The sequence below is a fragment of the Sapajus apella genome, unplaced genomic scaffold (assembly GCF_009761245.1).
Source record: "Sapajus apella isolate SASKATOON/1434 unplaced genomic scaffold, GSC_monkey_1.0 scaffold45, whole genome shotgun sequence".
Lineage (NCBI taxonomy): Eukaryota > Metazoa > Chordata > Mammalia > Primates > Cebidae > Sapajus > Sapajus apella.
The window spans coordinates 19,836,558-19,856,674 of record NW_022436985.1 but is presented as its reverse complement, the minus strand read 5'-3'; the positions used below and the strand labels follow the sequence as shown (position 1 = coordinate 19,856,674).

At 40.4% G+C, this 20,117-nt stretch overlaps 1 protein-coding gene across 1 annotated transcript in view; it reads left to right on the top strand.

Moving 5' to 3' along the window:
* The first annotated feature begins 393 nt into the window (after positions 1 to 393).
* MRPL1 (mitochondrial ribosomal protein L1) overlaps positions 394 to 20,117 on the top strand; it is a 102,504-nt gene continuing 82,780 nt past the window's right edge. The window contains exons 1-3 of the mRNA XM_032239553.1: positions 394 to 751; positions 11,259 to 11,370; positions 16,669 to 16,677. Of these exons, the coding sequence (XP_032095444.1) occupies positions 721 to 751; positions 11,259 to 11,370; positions 16,669 to 16,677 (152 nt within the window). The 5' untranslated portion in view covers positions 394 to 720. The remainder of the gene's footprint in view (positions 752 to 11,258; positions 11,371 to 16,668; positions 16,678 to 20,117) is intronic.

The following is a 20,117-nucleotide window of genomic DNA, read 5'->3' as shown; positions in this document are numbered from 1 at the left end:
GGTCAACATGGTGAAACCCTGTCTGCACTAAAAATACAAAAAAATCAGCTGGGCATGGTGGCGCATGCCTGTAATCCCAGCTACTCAGGAGGCTGAGGCAGGAGAATTGCCTGAACCCAGGACGCGGAGGTTGCGGTGAGCCGAGATTGCGCCATTGCACTCCAGCCTGGGTGACAAGAGTGAAACTCCGTCTCAAAAAAAAAAAAAAAAAAAAAATTAGCCGGGTGTGGTAGCGCGCGCCTGTAGTCCCAGCTACTCGGGAGGCTGAGGAAGAAGAATCGCTTGAACCCAGGAGCCGGAGGTTGCAGAGAGCAGAGATCGCGCCACTGCACTCCAGCCTGGGCGACAGAGGAAGACTCCCTCTCAAAAAAAAAAAAAAAAAAAAAAAAAATTGTCGCTCTGAGTACGCTTAAAGGGTCAAAAAAGAAAAAGAGGAAGAAGAAAGGATTAAAATAATTACGGCATCACCAACAGGATTGCATTTTCCAGAAGGTGGTTAACCAGCCGTACCGGAACCACGAAACACAGGGTCCGGGGTAGCACGGCGGACTAACAGGAACACCGCCACGCCGGCAGCAAAACTCATTTTGGTCCCCGCCCCGTTCCTCTTGTTCCTTCCTAACTCCTTCCCCCTTTGCTGATTCTGGAACGGAACCCTTTTTTAATTCGTCCCAGTAGAAAGTAGGACCAATTTCGTGAACGCAATCCGGAGTGGCCAACATGGCGGCGGCCGTAAGGTGCGTGGGTAGAGGTAAGACAAGGGGTTGTCTTGCTGGGGAAATGGCTCTGGCACCCAGTTTCTGGTTGCAGCAGAATGCAAGGCGGATTCTGCTCTGGGTGCTGAAAATGCCCCCAGTGCTGTTTCTGGTCTCTAGGTTCTTCAAAGGGTGGGTCATTACTACTTAAAAGTGACCTTATGAAGGGTTTAACTGCATTCTGAAGACGTCCGACCTGAGGGAGCGGGTGGGAGCAGGGCGTACATCAAGCCCCCTCCAGCAGTCTATGGGGAAGGCAGTGACTGGGTTGTTGGGTGTGGGCTTCGGGCAGTGGAGTGTGATAAGTGAGGAGTTCTGGTAAGGGAAAGATGATGTAATTGAGTGTCTTATGTCTGTAAACCAGTTTTCAAAGTGCTTTTTGGTGCTTTCCGAATTTCATCGTTATAGGCGATTCCAGTTTTTAAACTTTCAGAGGTGCTCTAATTTGGATCAACGTTTATCATTTGAAGGCTAATTCTGTAGTACCTCTGGGCAGCGCCTGTTTTCATCTTAATAACTTCAATTTTTTAGCTACGATGAAAGCCCTTTTTTTGTGCAATGCTTTTTGTTTTTCTTTTGTGTTTTTGGAGTCAAGTGATATATGTTGTTTAGGTAAGTCTTTAGGTAGAAGCAGCAGCCAGCATTACCCCCGTTTTACAGAGGAAGAAACTGATCTTATTAGATAATGTGGCCAAGTCATATAACTAGTAAGTGGCAGAGGAAGTACTGAAGCTTGCAATCCTAGGTCAGTGATGCATATATATTTAACACATTGCGTCACAGTTTTTTTTTTTTTTTTTTTCTTGAGTTTCTTTGCAGGAAAACTGTGGCAAGAGAGTTATTGCTCAACTATTAGGGGCTACAAGAGATAACAGATCCTGATGCCTACTATATGAGCAAAACAAAATGTATATTATTTCTAAAAGGAGATTGAAGGCATTTTCTTCATGTATGACAGAAATTGTTATATTAGACAAATCCATAGAAACTAAAAATAATGTTATAATTTTCTTTTTTTTTCTTTTTTTTTTTTTTTCTGAGACGGAGTTTCACTCTTGTTGCCCAGGCTGGAGTGCAATGGTGTGATCTCAGCTCACTGCAGCCCCCGCCTCCCAAGTTCAAGCGATTCTCCTGTCTCAGCCTCTCCAGTAACTGGGATTACAGGCATGCACCACCATGCCCTGCTAATTTTGTATTTTTAGTAGAGACGGGTTTTCTCCATGTTAGTCAGGCTGGTCTTGAACTCCCAACCTCATGCGATCCGCCCGCTTCAGCCTCTCAAAGTGCTGGGATAACAGATGTGAGCCTCCATGCCTGGCTGAATATTACAATTTTCTTGTCACATTTTCTTCTCTTGGCTTCTAGGATATCTCTCTGTTAAATTTCATTTGTCATTTTTTCTCATATTACTTGGCTGGTTCCTCTTCCTTTCCACAGTCTCTTTCCTTGGAGTGTTCTAGAGGCCAGCATGCTATCCTTCATTCTCATCTCTTCTGTATCTAAATTCACTCCTTGGTGAGCTCATCCAAATTCTGTGGCTTCGATTATTTATTGTCTATTTAAAAAAAATTTTTGTTTACTTATCAAGAGAAACTATTAGCCCACATATTCACGTTTCATAGTTCAAAAACATAGGTCAGTGACAAACTTCTAGGTAATTCAACCCAAAGAAATTCTTTATATTCCACAATCACTTTGTGCTCTGAAATATACCAGCCTTCCTCACCTCTTAAAAATCTTTCATAGAATCATCATTTCTGTAGAAGTCTATGTAGGCCTTCTTTCTTGGCTCAGCCACAGCAAACATAGTGAAAACCCCCAGGGATACAATGAATGCTTCAACAATATAAAATTGCAAATGCTTTGGCAGAAGGCCATGCGTCTGAGGTTTGTTAAAGCACTGGAAGCCACGGTAGTTACTGTCCCTGTTAGGTATGTCAGCCTCAATACCAGTGTTCTTCCTGGCTGTTGAAGAAATGGATGATCGATTCTTGTCTATATCTTTTTTTTTTTCTTTTGAGATGGAGTCTCGCTCTATCACCCAGGCTAGAGTGGTGCAGTGGCACGATCTTGACTCACTGCAACCTCTGCCTCCCAGGTTCAAGTGATTCCCGTGCCTCAGCCTCCTGAGTAGCTGGGATTACAGGTGTCCACCGCCACGCCCAGCTAATTTTTATATTTTTAGTAGAGGCAGGATTTCACCATGTTGGCCAGGCTGGTCTCGAACTCCTGACTTCAAGTGATCCACTTGCCTCTGCCTCCCAAAGTGCTGGATTACAGGTGTGAGTAACTGTGCCCAGCCAATTATTGTCTATATCTTAATGGTTATCAAATTTATATCTACAGTTGGGATCACTCTTCTGAACTTTAGATTCTTATACTCCTCTGAATATTCTACATCTCCACTTTGATGGCATATCAGCACCTTGCAGTTGTTTAAAATCAAACTAATTGTCATAGCCTGCAGTCTTTTTTTTCATTTGAAGGCAATTCCATCTCTCATTTCTCCGCGCCAACAACACAATATCTTCTTCTCTTTTTTTTTTTTTTTTTTTTTTTTGAGACAGGATCTCACTGTGTTGGCCAAGTTGGAGTGCTGTGGTCCAGTCATGGCTCACTGTTGCCTTGACCTCTGGGGCCCACTATGACCTCTGGGGCCAAGTTTTTCTTTTTTTGGTAGAGATGAGATCTCACAATGTTGCCCAGGCTGCTCTTGGAACTCCTGGGCTCAGGTGCTCCTCCAACCTCAGTCTCTGAAGTGCTGGCATTACAGGCTCTGAGCCACCACACCTGGCTGACTCCTTTTGTATCTCACACTTCACATTAAATAGTTGGCAAATCCTGTTGGCTCTATCCTCAAATAAATCCAGACTCTGACTTCTCACACTCCACTGCAGCTACCTTGTTCCAACCTGCTACCGTCTCTCACTTGGATTTCTCTACAGTCTACTCTCAATAAGTAGTGAAATTGGTCCTGTAAGGACAGTCATGTTACTCCTGTGCTCAGAACTCTCCGTTTTTCTAAATCCAAAGCCCTTAGAATGGCCTCCAGTTGTGCTGTTCATTTTGTTAACCACTATTGGGCACTTCAAATCTGGCTAATCTGAACTGAGTTTGTCAGACACACATTAGATTTTGAGGGCTTAGCATAAAGAAAAAACAAACAAACAAAAAATAACACCATGTAAAATACCTCAGTAATTTTTTTTTTTCCAAATGGAGTCTTGCTCTGTCACCCAGACTGAAGTGCAGTGGTGCTGTCTCAGCTCATGGTAACCTCCGCCTTCCAGGTTCAAGGAATTCTCTGGCTTCAGCTTCCTGAGGAGCTGGGATTATAGGCGCACGCCACTGTGCCTGGCTGATTTTTGTATTTTCAGTAGAGATGGGGTTTTGTCATGTTGGCCAGGCTGGTCTTGAACTCCTGACCTCAGGTGGTCCACTTGCCTTGGCCTCCCAAAGTGCTGGGATTACAGGTGTGAGCCACCATGCCCAGTCCAATTTTTTTACATTGATAATGAAATAATACTTTAGGGTATTAGTGATAATAAAATATTAACTTCACTGTTTCTTTTTACATTATATATTATAGTTATTAGAAAATTTAAAATTGTGCATGTGGCTTATGTTACTCTTCTGTTGAGTGGCATTGGTGTACAAGTCTTTCACATCACCTTGTGCTTGCCTTCTCCCACTCCCAGCTCACCCAGCCGACCTCTCTTCTCCAACTATCCTTCCTCACACTCACTGTGCTCTAAGCAACTGGCCTTCTAGTATCTTAAACACATCGAGAACACTCTCGCCTTAGAATCTTTGGCCTAGAACACTTTCTCGGTGTTTGCATGGCTAACTTTCTTTCGAGTCTTTGCTCAGATATCACCCTTTTAATGAGGCTTGTCTTAACCACTTTATTTAAAATTGCAAACCAGTTTCCTCCTGATGCAATCCCTTTTATCCTGCAGTGCCTCCATCCCCCAATTATTTTAAGGGTATTGTCTTCCCCCTCTAGATAAAAGCTCTATGAGGATAGATATTTTTATCTATTTTATTCACTGATGTATCCTAAATGCTTCAAGCGGTGCTAGCACGTTTCATTGGCATATTTATTGAATGAATGAATGAATATATAAATTATCAGAAAAATGCCCTCCTTTCATGTATTATAATGCATAATATTTAATTTGAATCCAATTTTTGCTCTCATTTGTTCACATTTCCTTCATTCAACAAATGTTTATTGAGTCTCCACTTGACAAACACTGTGCTAGGTGCTAGGTATACAATGCTTAACAAGCTGTATACATTTCCTGCCCATGATGCTTACCGTCTGTTGAGGAGCAGGCATTAATTGGATAATTCTTTCTTTCTTTCTTTTTTTTTTTTAAGAGACAGGGTCTCACTGTGTTGCCCAGGCTGGTCTTGAACTCCTGGGCTCAAATTATCTTCCCCCCTCAGCTGCCTGAAATGCTGGCATTACATGTGTGAGTGATCCACCCGCCTTGGGTCCCAAAGTGCTGGGATTACAGGCATGAGCAACTACACCCAGCCTTGGATAGTTATTTCTTTTCTTTTCTTTTCTTTTTTTTTTTTTTGAGATGGAATCTCACTCTGTTGCCCAGGCCAGATTGCAGTGGCATGATCTTGGCTCACTGCAACCTCTGCTTCCCAGGTTCAAGTGATTCTTCAGCCACAACCCCCCTAGTAGCTGGGACTACAGGCACATGTCACCATGCCCAGCTAATTTGTGTGTGTTTCTTTGAGATGGAGTCTCGGTTCTGTTGCCTAGGCTGGAGTGCAGTGGCGTAGTCTTGGCTCACTATAACCTCTGTCTTCAGGGTTCCAGCAATTCTCCTGCCTTGGCCTTCTGAGCAGCTGGGATTATAGGTTCATGCCACCACACCCAGCTAATGGTTTTTGTATTTTTGTTAGAGATGGGATTTCACCATGTTGGCCAGGCTGGTCTCGAACTCCTGACCTCAGATCCACCCGTCTCAGCCTCCCAAAGTGCTGGGATTACAGGCATGCACCATCGCACCAGATCTAGATAAATATTTCTTTAGTTAAAATTGTCCTAAGTGCTGTGAAAGAAAAGTATAAGATGCTATACAGATGTATACGAGAGTCCTAATCTATTCAAAGAAGACCGTTCTGAAGAAATAATTTAAGTAGAGTCCCTGAAAGATGACTGTATTACTATGAAATAGTGGAGTGGAAACCGATAAAAGAAAATGTCACAGTTGGAAGATTATGAAAATTTTTAGATGGTAAAGAACAGGGTATTTTCAAGTGACTGAAAGAAGGTGAGTGTATTTGAAACATGGTGAACATGAGGGAGCATGGGGCTAGAGAATGCTCACTAGATAGTTTAGTAGTAGCTCATGGAGTGCCTTGGTAAAAATTTCCTTTTTTCAGAGAGCCAAGTGCAACCATGTGTTTTAAGGACATGATGAGACTTTCATTTTGAAATGATCCCTCTACTAGGTGAAAAAGAAATAAGAGAGCCAAGTGTAGAAGAAAGAACAGTTTAGAGGCTGTTGTAATAATCCAGATAGTAGGTGATGGTGGCCTGGACTGTGATGGTTGTGGCAGGAAGGCAAGAATAGATGGATAAGATCCCCTAAGGAGAATGAGAGTTAGTTAGGTGAGAAGTCAGTTTAGGACTGACCTCAAGAGAACTCTAACCTTTCACTATCTTAAAAGAGAATAAGAAAGGAGATAGAGTTGTTTCTATCTCATTGCCAAGCGGTGGCAGAGACTTTTGAGAATGAGCACAGGATCAGGGAGACTCAGTAGTTCAGGAAGTTCTGAGGGCTGTTTTCTCTGAAGTAGCAAGTGAGGTTATATGCTAAGAGTGAGGGGAAAAGTGTGTATTAATAAAGGAGATAAAATAATACTGCTGGACAAATTGACTACAAAAGGATTGAAAATATGGATATCATGATCAAACAGTGCTATTTAAAACGTGGTATTTGGCTTCTTTCTGTCTGTAGCAGTTTGGTTTCTGTTGAAAATTGTAATTTCTTGTTGTCTGTAATTACTGATAGTAATGTTTTTGTTTGCTTGTTTTTTGTTGTTTGTTTTGTTTTGTTTTTTTGAGACAGGGTTTCTGTCACCCAGGCTTGAGTGGAGTAGTGAGATCAGAGCTCACTGCAGCCTCAGCCTTCCTGGCTCAAGTGATCCTGCCACCTCATGCAATCCTCCCACCTCAGCTTCCTGAGTAGCTGGAGCTACAGCCATGCTCCACCACACCTGGCTAATTTTTTAATTTTTTTGTAGAGACAGAGTCCCACTCTATTGCTCAGGCTGGGCTTAAGCTCCTGGGCTCCAGGGTTCCTCCTGCCTCAGTCTCCCAAAGTGCTGGGATTCCAGGCATGAGCCACCATGACTGGCCTTGATTTTTTAAAATAGCAGATTGCAGTTGATGTGTTCAAGAGATTTTTTTATTTGTTTCTCCAAGATAATTATTATTTTGGGATTTCCAAGGCTGTTAGGTTCTTGTTTAGTATAACTAGAATTGTTTGGAAGTGTTTGCCAAGCTTTGAATGGGTAATTTTCTTTTCCTTCATTTACCATATGTGATTTTTCAAGATAACTGGCTTCTTTAAAAATGTGTATCATCTTCTTCTAGCTGTTGCAAAACAGCATAGCCCACTAAATTTGAGATTCTTGAGGACAGGAACTGGACCTGTTAGTCTGTTTCAATTTTTCTTCCTGGCCATTGTAGCCCTTTGTGGCTTTTCTGCTGCAAAGAGTTCTCAATGGTATGTAGGTCTCTTACACTGCCTCAGCTGTCACTCCTATATATATGTTCACAGAATTCACAGTTTTGGTGATTATCTTGTATTTCAGCTTGGAAGATTAGAGATGAAATTGAGTTGTTAAGCATGTAGCTTTAATGACATTTGAGCTGATATTAAAAGGAGTAGGCTGGGCATGGTGGCTCATGCCTATAATCCCAACACTTTGGGAGGCCAAAGCGTTGGGATGGAACCCAAAGGAGGAACCCTTGAGCCCAGGAGTTTGGGCAATATGGTGGGACCCAGTCTCCACAAAAAACTCAAAAATTAGTTTGGCTTGTGATGCACACCTATAGTCCCGGCTACCTAGGAGGCTGAGGCAGGAGGATTGCTTGAGCCATGGAGGCCAAGGCTACAGTGAGTTGTGATCATGCTTCTGCACTCCAGCTTGTGGTGAAGCAGCAATACCCTGTCTCAAAAAGGGGAAAAAAAACAAAAACAAAACGAGGAGCAGGCCATGGAAAGATCTGGAGATGGTGCATCCTAGACAAATATAGCATTAAATGCAAATGCCCTGTGGCAGAAATTGTTATACCTCGATAGGTTTAAGGATAAGCAAAAGGGCTCACAATGAGCAAGTGGGAGAGGACTATTACGTGGTAGGTAGGGGCCAGCTCACATAGAGCCTTTGGACCATAGTAAGGATTCTGTAATTATTCTGCATGCACAATGCTGTACACTTGGAAACTTAACTTACCAAAATGAATTCACTTGATATATAGACCACGTCTTACAATTTCTATACCTTGAGTTGTTGTAAGATTTTGTCTAATGAACTGAATTTTAAGCTAATGGAAAGGTCATTTTACATGAAAATCTAGTTGCAGAGCATTCATTTTAAATATTGAGCTCAAGCCAGTTCAACAGAAAAGAAAATATAGGGGGCCAAACAGATGAAAACATACTCACCCTAACTCATTAGAAAAATGCAAATTATACAACTCTTTCATCTGTTAGGTTGGCAAAAAACAAAACATTTGGTAACGTATTAATACTATGTTGCTAGGTGCGGTGGCTCACACCTGTAGTCCCAGTACCTTGGGATGCTGAGGCAGGCAGATCACTTGAGGTCAGGAGTTTGAGACCAGCCTGGCTAACATGGTGAAACCTTGTCTCTATGAAAAATATAAAAAATTAGCCGGATATGGTGGCATGTACCTGTAATCCCAGCTACTTGGGAAGCTGAGGCAGGAGAATCGCTTGAACATGGGAGGCGGAGGATGCGGTGAGCTGAGATTGTGCTACTGCACTCCAGCATAGGTGACAGAGCAAGACTCAGTCTCAAAAAAGGCATGACTGCGTAGAAACAAGTGATCTTTTCATTGCTGGTGGGAAATGTATATAGTGCTGTATTTATACATTGTCCTGATCCTGATAAATATAGGATCAGTATTTATCAAAATTACAAATGTTTATATTCTTTGTCAGCAAATTCACTTCTAGAATTTATTTTCCTCAATCTCCTACTCCTGGGTTCAAGCGATTCTCTTGCCTCAGCCTCCTGAGTAGCTGGGATTACAGGCAGTTGCTACCATGCCTGGCAAATATTTTGGTATTTTTAGTAGAGACAAGGTTTCGCCATGTTGGCCAAGCTAGTCTCGTACTCCTGACCTCAGGTGATCCACCTGCCCTGGCCTCCCAAAGTGCTGGGATTACAGGTGTGAGCCGCTGCACCTGGCCTAGAAATGCTAGAAATATACTTGTGCAAAATGATGTTTGTATAATGTTACTCACATTGCACTGTTGTTAATAGTAAAATATTACAGGTTGGTCACTGATTAAGTAAATTATAATATAGCCACATGGTGGAGTACTTTGCTTTTTTTTTGAGGCAGGTTTTCACTGTCCTTTAGGCTGGAGTGCAGTGGGGCAACCACAGCTCAGCTCACTGTAGCCTCAACCACCTGGGCTTAGGTGATCCTCCCACCTCCACCTCCTGAATAGCTGGAACTACAGATGTGTGTCTCTAGGCCTGGCTAATTTTTTGTATTTTTTTTTTTGTAGAGACAGGGTTTTACCATGCTGCCCAGGCTGGTCTCAAATTCCTGGACTCAAGCAATTTGCCTGCCTTGACTTCCCAAAGTGCTGGGATTCCAGGCACGAACCACCACACCTGGCAATAAAATCTTTATAAATGATATGCAGTGGTCTCTCAAATATATGCTTGTATACATACCTTTATGAAAGGCACACATAGAGTCTCTTCTACATCTCATATATATATGTGTGTATATTTGTGAAAATAGGCTCTAATATTTTTAGGTGAAAAAACAAGATGGAGTAATAAGTAGAGTATGCTACCATTTTTGTAAAAAAGGAGGGAAGTATATTGGTACCCATATTTTTTTTTTTTTTTGAGGTGGAGTCTTGCTCTGTTACTCAGGCTGGAGTGCAGCGGTGCGATCTTGGCTTATTGCAGCCTCTGCCTCCCAGGTTCAAGCGATTCTCCTGCCTCAGCCTCCTGAGTAGCTGGGACTACAGGTGTGTGCCACCACGCTCAGCTAATTTTTTGTGTTTTTAGTAGAGATGGAATTTCACAGTGTTAGCCAGCATGGTCTCAATCTCTTGACCTCATGATCTGCCCACCTTGGCCTCCCAAGGTGCTGGGATTACAGGAGTGAGCCACTGCACCCGGCTTGGTACCCATGTGTTTATATGCATATATAATGTTTCTAGAAAGATGCGTAAGGTATTGGTAGCATGGCAGAGAAGTTGGGGTCCAGGGGTAGGCAGAAGACTTTACTTTTGTAATCTTTAAATAAAAACATATTTCTAATATTTATACATGCAAAAGAATATATGTAAGATAAAAAGAATAAGAATAGCTGAAATTCTTAATACTTGCTATTAAGCTTTAAAAAATAGAACATTAACAATACCCTTGAACACTTGTGTACCTTTTTCTTATTTCTGGCAGCTCAAATGCCCGTCTTTATATACAGAAGTACTTGGGCAACTCTGTTAATGTCTCATCTATTTAAAAAACAAATAAAATGTAAATTATTATTATTTATTATTTTTTGAGGCAGAGTCTCACTCTGTCTCCCAGGCTGGAGTGCAGTGGCTGATGTCGGCTCACTGCCGCCCAGGTTCCAGCGATTCTCCTGCCTCAGCCTCCCGAGTAGCTGGGATTACAGGTGCCTGCCACCACACTGGGTTTTACCATCTTGGCCAGGCTGGTCTTGAGCTCCTGACCTCATGATCCACTGGCCTCGGCCTCCCAAAGTGCTGGAATTACAGGTGTGACCCACCGTGCCCGGCCATAAAATGTAAATCATTTAAAAAATTTCAGGGTATGTATACATATTCCCTAGTAATAGAGCTAGCATACTCTGATGAATATGAAATAAATTAAGTTAAAAATAAATGAAAACCCCAGAACCTTGAGAGGCTGAGGAGAGGGGCTCAGTTGAGCCCAGGAGTTCAAGGTTATAGTAAGCTATGTTTATGCCACTGTACTCCCGCCTGGGCAACAGAGTGAAACCCTGTCTGTATGTAAAAAAATAAAAAAGACCATTAAAATATTAGATGTCTTTACCTGCTTTTAGTTTCAAGAACTATGGTTTCTATTATTAGACTTTTAAAAGAAGGATTAAAAATCACAAAATATTGAATGTTTTCGTTTGAAAATACTGATTTTTAAAATTAAAAAACTATGAATATAATGATTGTTTAATGTTAATATTGTACATGTTTTTTTCCTTTCAAGCATTGATGCGTCATCAAAGGCATAGCCTTTTCAAGGTGGTTTATCAGACATCACTTTGTCCTTGTTCTGTAAATGTTCAGGTGCCCAACAGACATTTTGCTGCTGCTACAAAGTAAGTATTCTTTTAGTTATTATTTCATTTGCTATCATTTATTTTTATTATTTTTTATTTTTTTGAAAAGCATGTTTACTTCCATGAAGATTTACAAGGTCATATAGTTGTAAGTTTATTGTTTCTGCTTCATCGACCTTATAGTTCTGAAGGAAAGATAAGACATATTATAATAATACTTAACATATATTAAACACTGACGTTCGATAACTAACTTATTCCCAACAGCAACCTAATGAGGAAACGATTGTTATTATGCACATATTATAGAGAAGAAAACGATTGTTATTATGCACATATTATAGAGAAGAAAATCGAGGCACTGGTAGGTTATATAACTAGCCCAAAGTCAGAGAGCTACTAAATATTAGAGCTAGGATTTGAATCCATAGAGTTTATTCCAGAACCAAAGCTTTTTCTAGTATGCTATCACTGCCTTTTTAGAACAGAACCCACTGTTGCAATTAGTGAATTTTAATTAAGGTGTTCTCTCTGTGTATGTATTTCTTTCTGTTCTTTAAATTACATTTTTTTTCTTTTAGGTGCTTTTTTTTTTTTTTTTTTTTGAGATGAGGTCTTGCTCTGTTGTCCAGGCTGGAATGGAGTGCAGTGGTACGATCTCGGCTCACTGCAACCTCTGCCTCCCAAGTTCAAGCGATTCTCCTGTCTCAGCCTCCCAAGTAGCTCGGATTACAGGCTGTAATTTATACTAACCATGAAGAGTGTGATAGTTCTGAAGTCAGACAATTTAGGTTGAAATTTTTTCACCAAGACATTATAATTGTGTAACTTTGAACATATTACTTGGTATCTGGGCTTCCACTCCTTCATCTGTAAAACACTTACAATAGTGTCTATACTTCACAGACTGTTGTGACATTTAAATGAACTAATATATGATGTGTGCTTTGTATAGTTCCTAGCACAAAGGAAGCATTCTGCAAATTTTAACTATGATTATCCTAGAGCTTTTTAACAAGAAACCAGTTCGTGCTCTTGGAAATACAAAGTTGAGAGAACAAATTTCATTCCTTTACATTTCTACATGTTCAAACTTTACATAAAATAATATAAATTTATTTTATTTTGTACTCTCTTCTCTTCTGCTATGCTATGCTATGCTCCTCTTGGGTTCAAGCCTGGGATTACAGGCTGTAATCCCAGCACTTTGGGAGGCTCAAGTGGGTGGATCACCTTAGGTCAGAAGTTTGAGACCAGCCTGGCCAACATGGTGAAACCCTGTCTCTACTAAAAATAATAAAAAAAAAAAAACTAGCCAGGCGTGGTGATACGTGCCCATAATCCCTTTTAGGGGCTTTTTATACATCATGTGTTAGAAGATTATCCATACTATGATTACATAGTAAGATTTCAGATTTGCATCGTATATAAGGGTATAACTTTATTTGGCTGGGCATGGTGGCTCATGCCTATAATCCAAGCATTTTGGGAGGAGGCCGAGGCAGGCAGATCACTTGAGGTCAGGAGTTCAAGACCAGCCTAGCTAACATGCTGAAATCCCGTCTCTACCAAAAATACAAAATTAGCTGGTTTGGTGGTTGTGTGCCTGTAATCCCTGCTACTTGGGAGGCTGAGGTAGGAGAATCATTTGAACCTGGGAGGCAGAGGTTGCAGTGATCCGAGATCATGCCACCGCACTCCAGCCTGGACAACAGAGGAGACTGCATACCAAAAATAAAATAAAAAATTTATTTTATGTAGAGTTTGAACATGTAGAAATGTAAAGGAATGAAATTTGTTCTCTTAACTTTGTATTTCCAAGAGCAGGAACTGGGTTCTTGCTAAAAAGCTCTAGGATAATAATAGCTAAAATCTACAGAATGCTACCTTTGTGCTAGGCACTATACAAAGCATACATCATATATTAGTTCATTTAAATTTCACAACATTCTGATGTATATATACTATTGTAAGTGTTTTACTGGTGAAGGAATGAAAGATAACTTTGAATATGTTCAAAGTTACACAACTAGAATATGTTGGAAAAAGGATTTCAGCCTAAGTTGTCTGACTTCAGAGCTATCACACTCTTCATGGTTAATATATAATAATAGAATGATTGGCTTTGGAGGATAGGATCTGTAAAGCCTTACTTACAAAAATCTTACTTTATGATGAAATTTGCTGGAATACAGTCCTTAGGTTATGTGATACCCAAAACGAAAACTAAAGGGTTGAAAGTTTTTACTGACTATAAATTTTTGCTTAATATATTCTCATTTTTGTAAACTTAATTGAATATCAGGCGACTGTGTGTCAGTTGCCTCTTTTTTTTGTTTCTTTTTTTTGAGGTGGAGTCTTGCCCTGTCACCCAGGCTGGAGTGCAATGGGGCCATCTTGGCTCACTGCAACCTCTGCCTCCTGTGTTCACGCGATTCTCTGGCCTCAGCCTCCTGAGAAGCTGGGATTACAGGCGCACACCACCACAGTAGGCTAACTTTTTGTATTTTTAGTTAAGATGGCGTTTCACTATGTTGACCAGACTGGTCTTGAACTCCTGATCTTGTGATCTGCCCGCCTCGGCTTCCCAAAGTGCTGGAATTACAGGCGTGAGTCACTACGCCTGGCCCAGTTGCCTCCTATTTAGCATACTTTGTTGAGCGTCTGCCATAGACCTAGCACTGCGAAATGTTGATGATATGAAGATGAACAGGGCACATATTCTGTTCCTCTGTCTTTGAGGTTTTTCACAGTGAACTGACAGCAACATAAGCAATTGCTTTTTGTTTTAAATGAATTAATTAAAATGAGCTAGTTAACTCTATGAGTAGATAAAAGATAATTCATGGTAAAAGATAAAAGATATTCATGGTAAGTATGGTATGCAGTGAAAAGTTGGTCTTCTTCCCACTCGGTCCTTTTGCCATTCATTTGTAATGGTCTGTGCATATATAAGTACATGGATATATTATTTGTGTTTTACCTACATGGTAGTGTACTATACCTACTAATTTTGCATACTGCCTGCTTTTTAGTTAACGGTGTATCTTGGAAATAGTTTTATATAGGGCTGTCTAGACATTTTAACTGCATTTTATTGTGTGAGATATAGTGCATGATTTATGTAACTATTACTGATGCACATTTTTCTTTCCAGTCTTTTGCTATTACAGATAATCCTGCACTGAATAATCATGCATATAGATCCTGTCAAATACAATGAATATGCTTGTAGTGTAAACTCTCGAGAAATAGAATTGTTGGCTCAAAGGATGTTTGCATTAATAATTTTGATAGGAAATACCAAATTGCCTTCATAGAAATCTTGCAAGTATTCTTCCCAGCAAGTATTATTAGAATGCCTATTTTTTCATGTGTAATGTAGTCAAGTTTTTTCATCTTTGACAATTTTATAGGTAATACATAGCATCATTATATGTCTTTTATTATCAATGAGGTCGTATACCTGTTCACATGTTTAAGAGCGATTTATATTTTCTTTACTGTGAATTTTCTGTTCATGTCCTATTCTAATTTTTTGTTGTTATTGATATGTAGAAGCTCTCTATATATTATTATATACAAATATGATATTCATATATTATGAGTTAACACATGTCTGTGATATAACTTCTGATTGATATGACTGCTTTATCATATTAGAGGATTGGATCAAGTGCTGTGTGATCACAGATGAAATGTCAATTCCTTCTGGGGAAGATTAGGGCAAGAAGTATATGAGCTGGGTATTGAAAAATAGAATTTTGCAGGGGGTTGGGCATGTTGGCTCACGCCTGTAATCCCAGAACTTTGGGAGGCTGAGGCGGATGGATCACCTGAGGTCAGGAGTTCGAGACCAGCTTGGCCAACATGGTGAAACACTGTCTGTACTAAAAATACAAAAAAATTAGCTGGGCTTGGTGGTGCATGCCTGTAATCCCAGCTACTCAGGAGACTGAGGCATGAGCATCGCTTAAACCTGGGAGGCGGAGGTTACAGTGAGCCAAGATCATGCTACTACACTCCAGCCTGAGCAGCAGAGTGAGACTCAAAAAAAAAAAAAGAATTTTGCAGGAGAATTGGTTGAAAGGTATTTTGGTAGTGCGGAGACATGAAAGTGAATGATAGAGATACAAACATAGTCTGATTTGCCTTGAATATAAGATGAATAGCTAGGTGGCAGAAATGTAACAAGAAAGGAGGCTTCCTTTGAGCGTCAATAGTGCCTGGATTTTGTTGTTGTTGTTGTTAAGGTGTGGGAGTGCTGCTTGTACCAGTTTACATCCCCACTTAGAGTAATGAGTGAGGAGTGCCAGTTTTCCACATGCCAAACAACCATGGATACTATAAATCTTTATTTGTGTTTCTTCACTGTATTTTTTTTTTTCTTTTGAAATGGAGTCTCATTCTGTTGCCCAGGCTGGAGTGCAGTGGTGTGATCTCGGCTTATTGCAACATCTGCCTTCTGGGTTCAGATGATTCTCCTGCCTTAGCCTCCCCAGTAGCTGGGATTATAGGCATGCACCACTATGCCTTGTTAATTTTTGTAGCTTTAGCAGAGATGGGGTTTCACGATGTTGGCCAGGCTGGTTTTGAACTCTTGACCTCAAGTGAACTACTTACCTCGGCTTTCCAAAGTGCTGGTTTTACAGGTGTGAGCCACCATGTTCTTCATTGTATTTCTGGCTTATGCCTTTTGCCTGTTTTTCTATTGGGCTTTGTCTTTTCTTTCTGGTTGGTAAACGTAGTTGTTTATTGGGGATACTAATTATTTCAAGAATGTTTTATCTTTAAATGTTGTTTTCATTTATACCCTAGAAATGTTTCAACCCCAAGTTCTATTCCAGTATGGTTTTAAATGTGCTTTTCAAAAACCTGGAAAGCATAGCACAAGAAATGCTTTCTAGGTTTTTGAAAAGCACCATGAAAATTTATAAACAGATGGTTTATTTCATGTCTGACAATGAGAGGTATTTAGTAGTTTGATGAGAATTATAGTATTCATAATTTTAGTTGTAGTTTTTATTTTATGTATTGATTTTATAATATACTAAATAATGTTTTTTTCATGGCTAGATTTGTTTTTTATCAGTATCTGAATGGAGTAGAGGAGCATGTGCTAGCTTCTCTTGTCTGTTTCCTTCTGGCTCTCCCCTCTCCCCTGCGTATGTGCAAAAACATATCCTCTATTTGCCAGTAGCAGATCCTGATTGTTAAAAAACCCATTGGGTTGAGTCTGGTTTTGTTTCTCTCTTGACAGTGGGTTTATTTTCTTGCTTGTGTCAGATATCTGAATGCCGTATCTCTTGTGTAGGGACTGATGTAAATAATATTTATGCCTGCAAACAGGCATGCCTCTTCATCTGTCAGAGCGTTGAGTCAATCTAGTCAGGAGTTGAGCTAGGTTTTGGTTTTGTTGTTGCCATGGTTACCACCAGCTTCCAATTTCTGTAGTTATCTTGTTCTTAGGGTGGGGGCTGGGTTGCTGGAGGGTTTTTCTCAGTGCTCCTGTTCCATGCTCAGTTTTCTGCCTTCCCTGTGCAGCTGTGCCTCAGTGGCAGGGGTGGGTTGGGTCACTCTTTTGCCCCCTTTCCTAGCAGTAGACATCCATTCCTGGTACTGGGTGGTGGGAGGGAGTCTTTTTTATAAATCCAGCCCTAATTTTTTTTTTTTTGGAGATGGCGTCTTGCTCTGTTACACAGGCTAGAATGCAGTGGCGCGATCTTGGCTCACTGCAACCTCTGCCTCCTGGGTTCAAGCAATTCTCCTGCCTCAGCCTACCCAGTAGCTGGGATTACAGGCACTCGCCACTGCCCCTGGCTAATTTTTGCATTTTTGGTAGAGAAGGTGTTTTACCATCTTGGCCAGGGTGGTCTTGAACTTGTGATCCAGCTGCCTCGGCCTCCCAAAGTGCTGGGATTACAGGCATGAGCCACTACACCCAGCCTGAGCCCTAGTCTTAAGTAGGCCCAGTGCAGCTGGACCTTAGGGGTTGGGGTTTTCTCAGCATTTCTGTTCCTTCTCTTCATGACACCACTTGTCTGTTGTGTGCCTTATGGGGAAGTTTCCTAGCCTTTCTCTCTAACTTGATTGGTACAGGATACTGGGCTTAGGACTAGTTCCTACCCTGCTCCCAGAGGAGAGTAGTATTGTAGGTTTCTATCTTCTTCCTCTCTTTTACCACCAGACACAGTTCGTGTTTATCTGTGCCTTTTCCTGTGTGCCTGCATCCCTCTGGGGGGGCCTTCTGGTCTTCTGCTTTGCTCCAGTCTTTTCTGGGAGCATCTGGTGGGAGGTATGTGGAAAATGGCCTGTGAATTGAGTGTGAACTCCCCATGTGCCTGGGCCTCCCAGGAGGTTTATACTGTCACACTGGCCCTAAAATTTTAGCTGATTGTTTCTTACCTGTGTGCCTTTCTTTTGTGCTCTACCACAAGGGAGACTGTGGTGGGAACTGGAGTGCAGGACTGACTCTCTTTGGATTTCAGGTTATTTGCATTCAATCTTGCTCTGTCATGGGTTAAGTTGTGATTTTATCGAGCTCTTTTACATTGTTAATGGTCTTTGCAGCTTTTACATTTTAAGTGGAAGCAGAACTTCTGCATTTAGTTTAAAAGGTAATGAGTAAACCATCATTAGAGATGTTAATAAATGTATTTATGTGATTACACTAAGAAATAAGAATTCCAAATATTTCCATTCCATGAATATGCCATAGGTGTTTTCTCTTTAGTTCTGTTTAGTTTATTTTAGTTTGACAGAAATTGTGTGAATTTCTCCCCACTAATTTCTTAATGTAAAGGATTCTTCAGCCTTGGAAGGACTTGGATTGGTCTCTTGGGGGTTATAGATTTCCAAAGGCCTTGAAGTGAACTTCATTATAGCACTGATTTTTAAAAAACCATATTTTATTGGGTATGACCATGAAATTAATGTTTTTGGAGTTAGGAGGCAGATGAGGCAGGGAAAAAGTTATTGCCTGTGTGCAATCTCTTGTTACTCGTTTAATCTGTGTAGTTCAGTTACCCAGGTAACTGCAGCTAAGTTCTGTTCTCTTTGATTCAGACTGCCAGGTGTTTGTTCTCTACCTTCCCAAAAACCTTTCTAGTATGATTTATTGTATTCTCTGAGAATCACCATATTTAAGTGTTCCTGATAGAGCTTTACATAATTGCGTGAACAACAAGGTTTTTCTGAATGTGATTCTTATGAATAGCCATTTTTTGGAAGGCCATGGCAAACAGGCTGCAGGTCTGTTAGATTAGTTATTATTGAAGGAATTTGTTAAATTGAATTTCTTTTTTTAAGAATACATTTTCCTGAGTGTCCTATTTGATCAGTGTTATTATACTTTTTTTGTGTTTACACATATTTTCATTCAACCGCTTTAAATATTTTGTGAAACAAGGCCCAAAGTATAAATAAATAAATTACAATATACCCAGCTCAGTCTCTTTATGTGTCATACCTTCACCAGGTTTTGCAAATACTTACTAATTTAAAAAGTCATATTTCAGCCTTGGGGAATATCAGATTAATTGTAAATTAAATGCATAGGTTCAACTATGATTGAAATTTAGTGGTGAATTCTGCATTTATGTAAAGTAAGTCTGGAGGCTACAGCTAGAACATTTTGTTTATTTTAAATAGGAGAATTTATTCCTAAAACAGGCTCTCCAGAATCCTTATTCTGTTGGCATCTCTGCTGTTTTGCTAAATATAAAGTAAAAATGTGGTTTCTCTAGTTTGGAAGGTTTCAGGATTTTGTGGAGTATTTCCAAGGTAGCTATTGAGATGTGTTGTATCCATTTGCTACGACTTGTCATCAGTCCAGAAGGACACCTGTGCCCCATTAAAAATGAGCATTGTCATTATCTAATACTCTTGCATTGCTCACTAACTGGGGGATTACTGTTATTAGTGGTGATAGTAAGGATTTATTCAGTGCTAAAAGTGAGAATAGAATTATACATTGACTTGGGTTTTGAGGTCTTTTTAAAAAAATTGTTTTATTGTCATCCATTTCTATCACATCAATTTTATAGGACTTCATATTCATTTTCTGTCATAACAAATCACCACAAACTTTGAGGCTTAAAACTACACACAAGTTTTTCATTTCACAGTTTAGTAGGTGAGCAGTCTGACATGGATCTCATTGGGCTAAAATCAAGGTGTTGGCAGTTTTTTTTTTTTCTGAGGCTCTAGGGGGTAATCCATTTCCTTGCAATCCCTAGCTTCAAGAGGCCACCCACATTCTTTACCTCATGGCCCTCATCTTTCATCTTTAAAGCAATGACTTTCTTGAATTTCTCCAGTGTCATTTTCCCATCTCTGTGATGCAGTTGGGAACGGGAAAAAACTCTCACTTTTATTTTTAATATATTTTTTATTTTTTTTATTGCATTTTAGGTTTGGGGGTACATGTGAAGAACATGCAAGATTGTTGCATAGGTACACACGTGGCAGTGTGATTTGCTGCCTTCCTCCCCATCACCTATATCTGGCATTTCTCCCCATGCTATATCTCCCCAACTCCCCACCCCCTGCTGTCCCTCCTCTATTTCCCCCCAACAGACTGCAGTCTGTGATGCTTCCCTCCCTATGTCCACGTGTTCTCATTGTTCAACACCTGCCTATGAGTGAGAACATGCGGTGTTTGATTTTCTGTTCTTGTGTCAGTTTGCTGAGAATGATGGTTTCCAGGTTCATCCATGTCCCTACAAAGGACACGGACTCATCGTTTTTGATGGCTGCATAGTATTCCATGGTGTATATGTGCCACA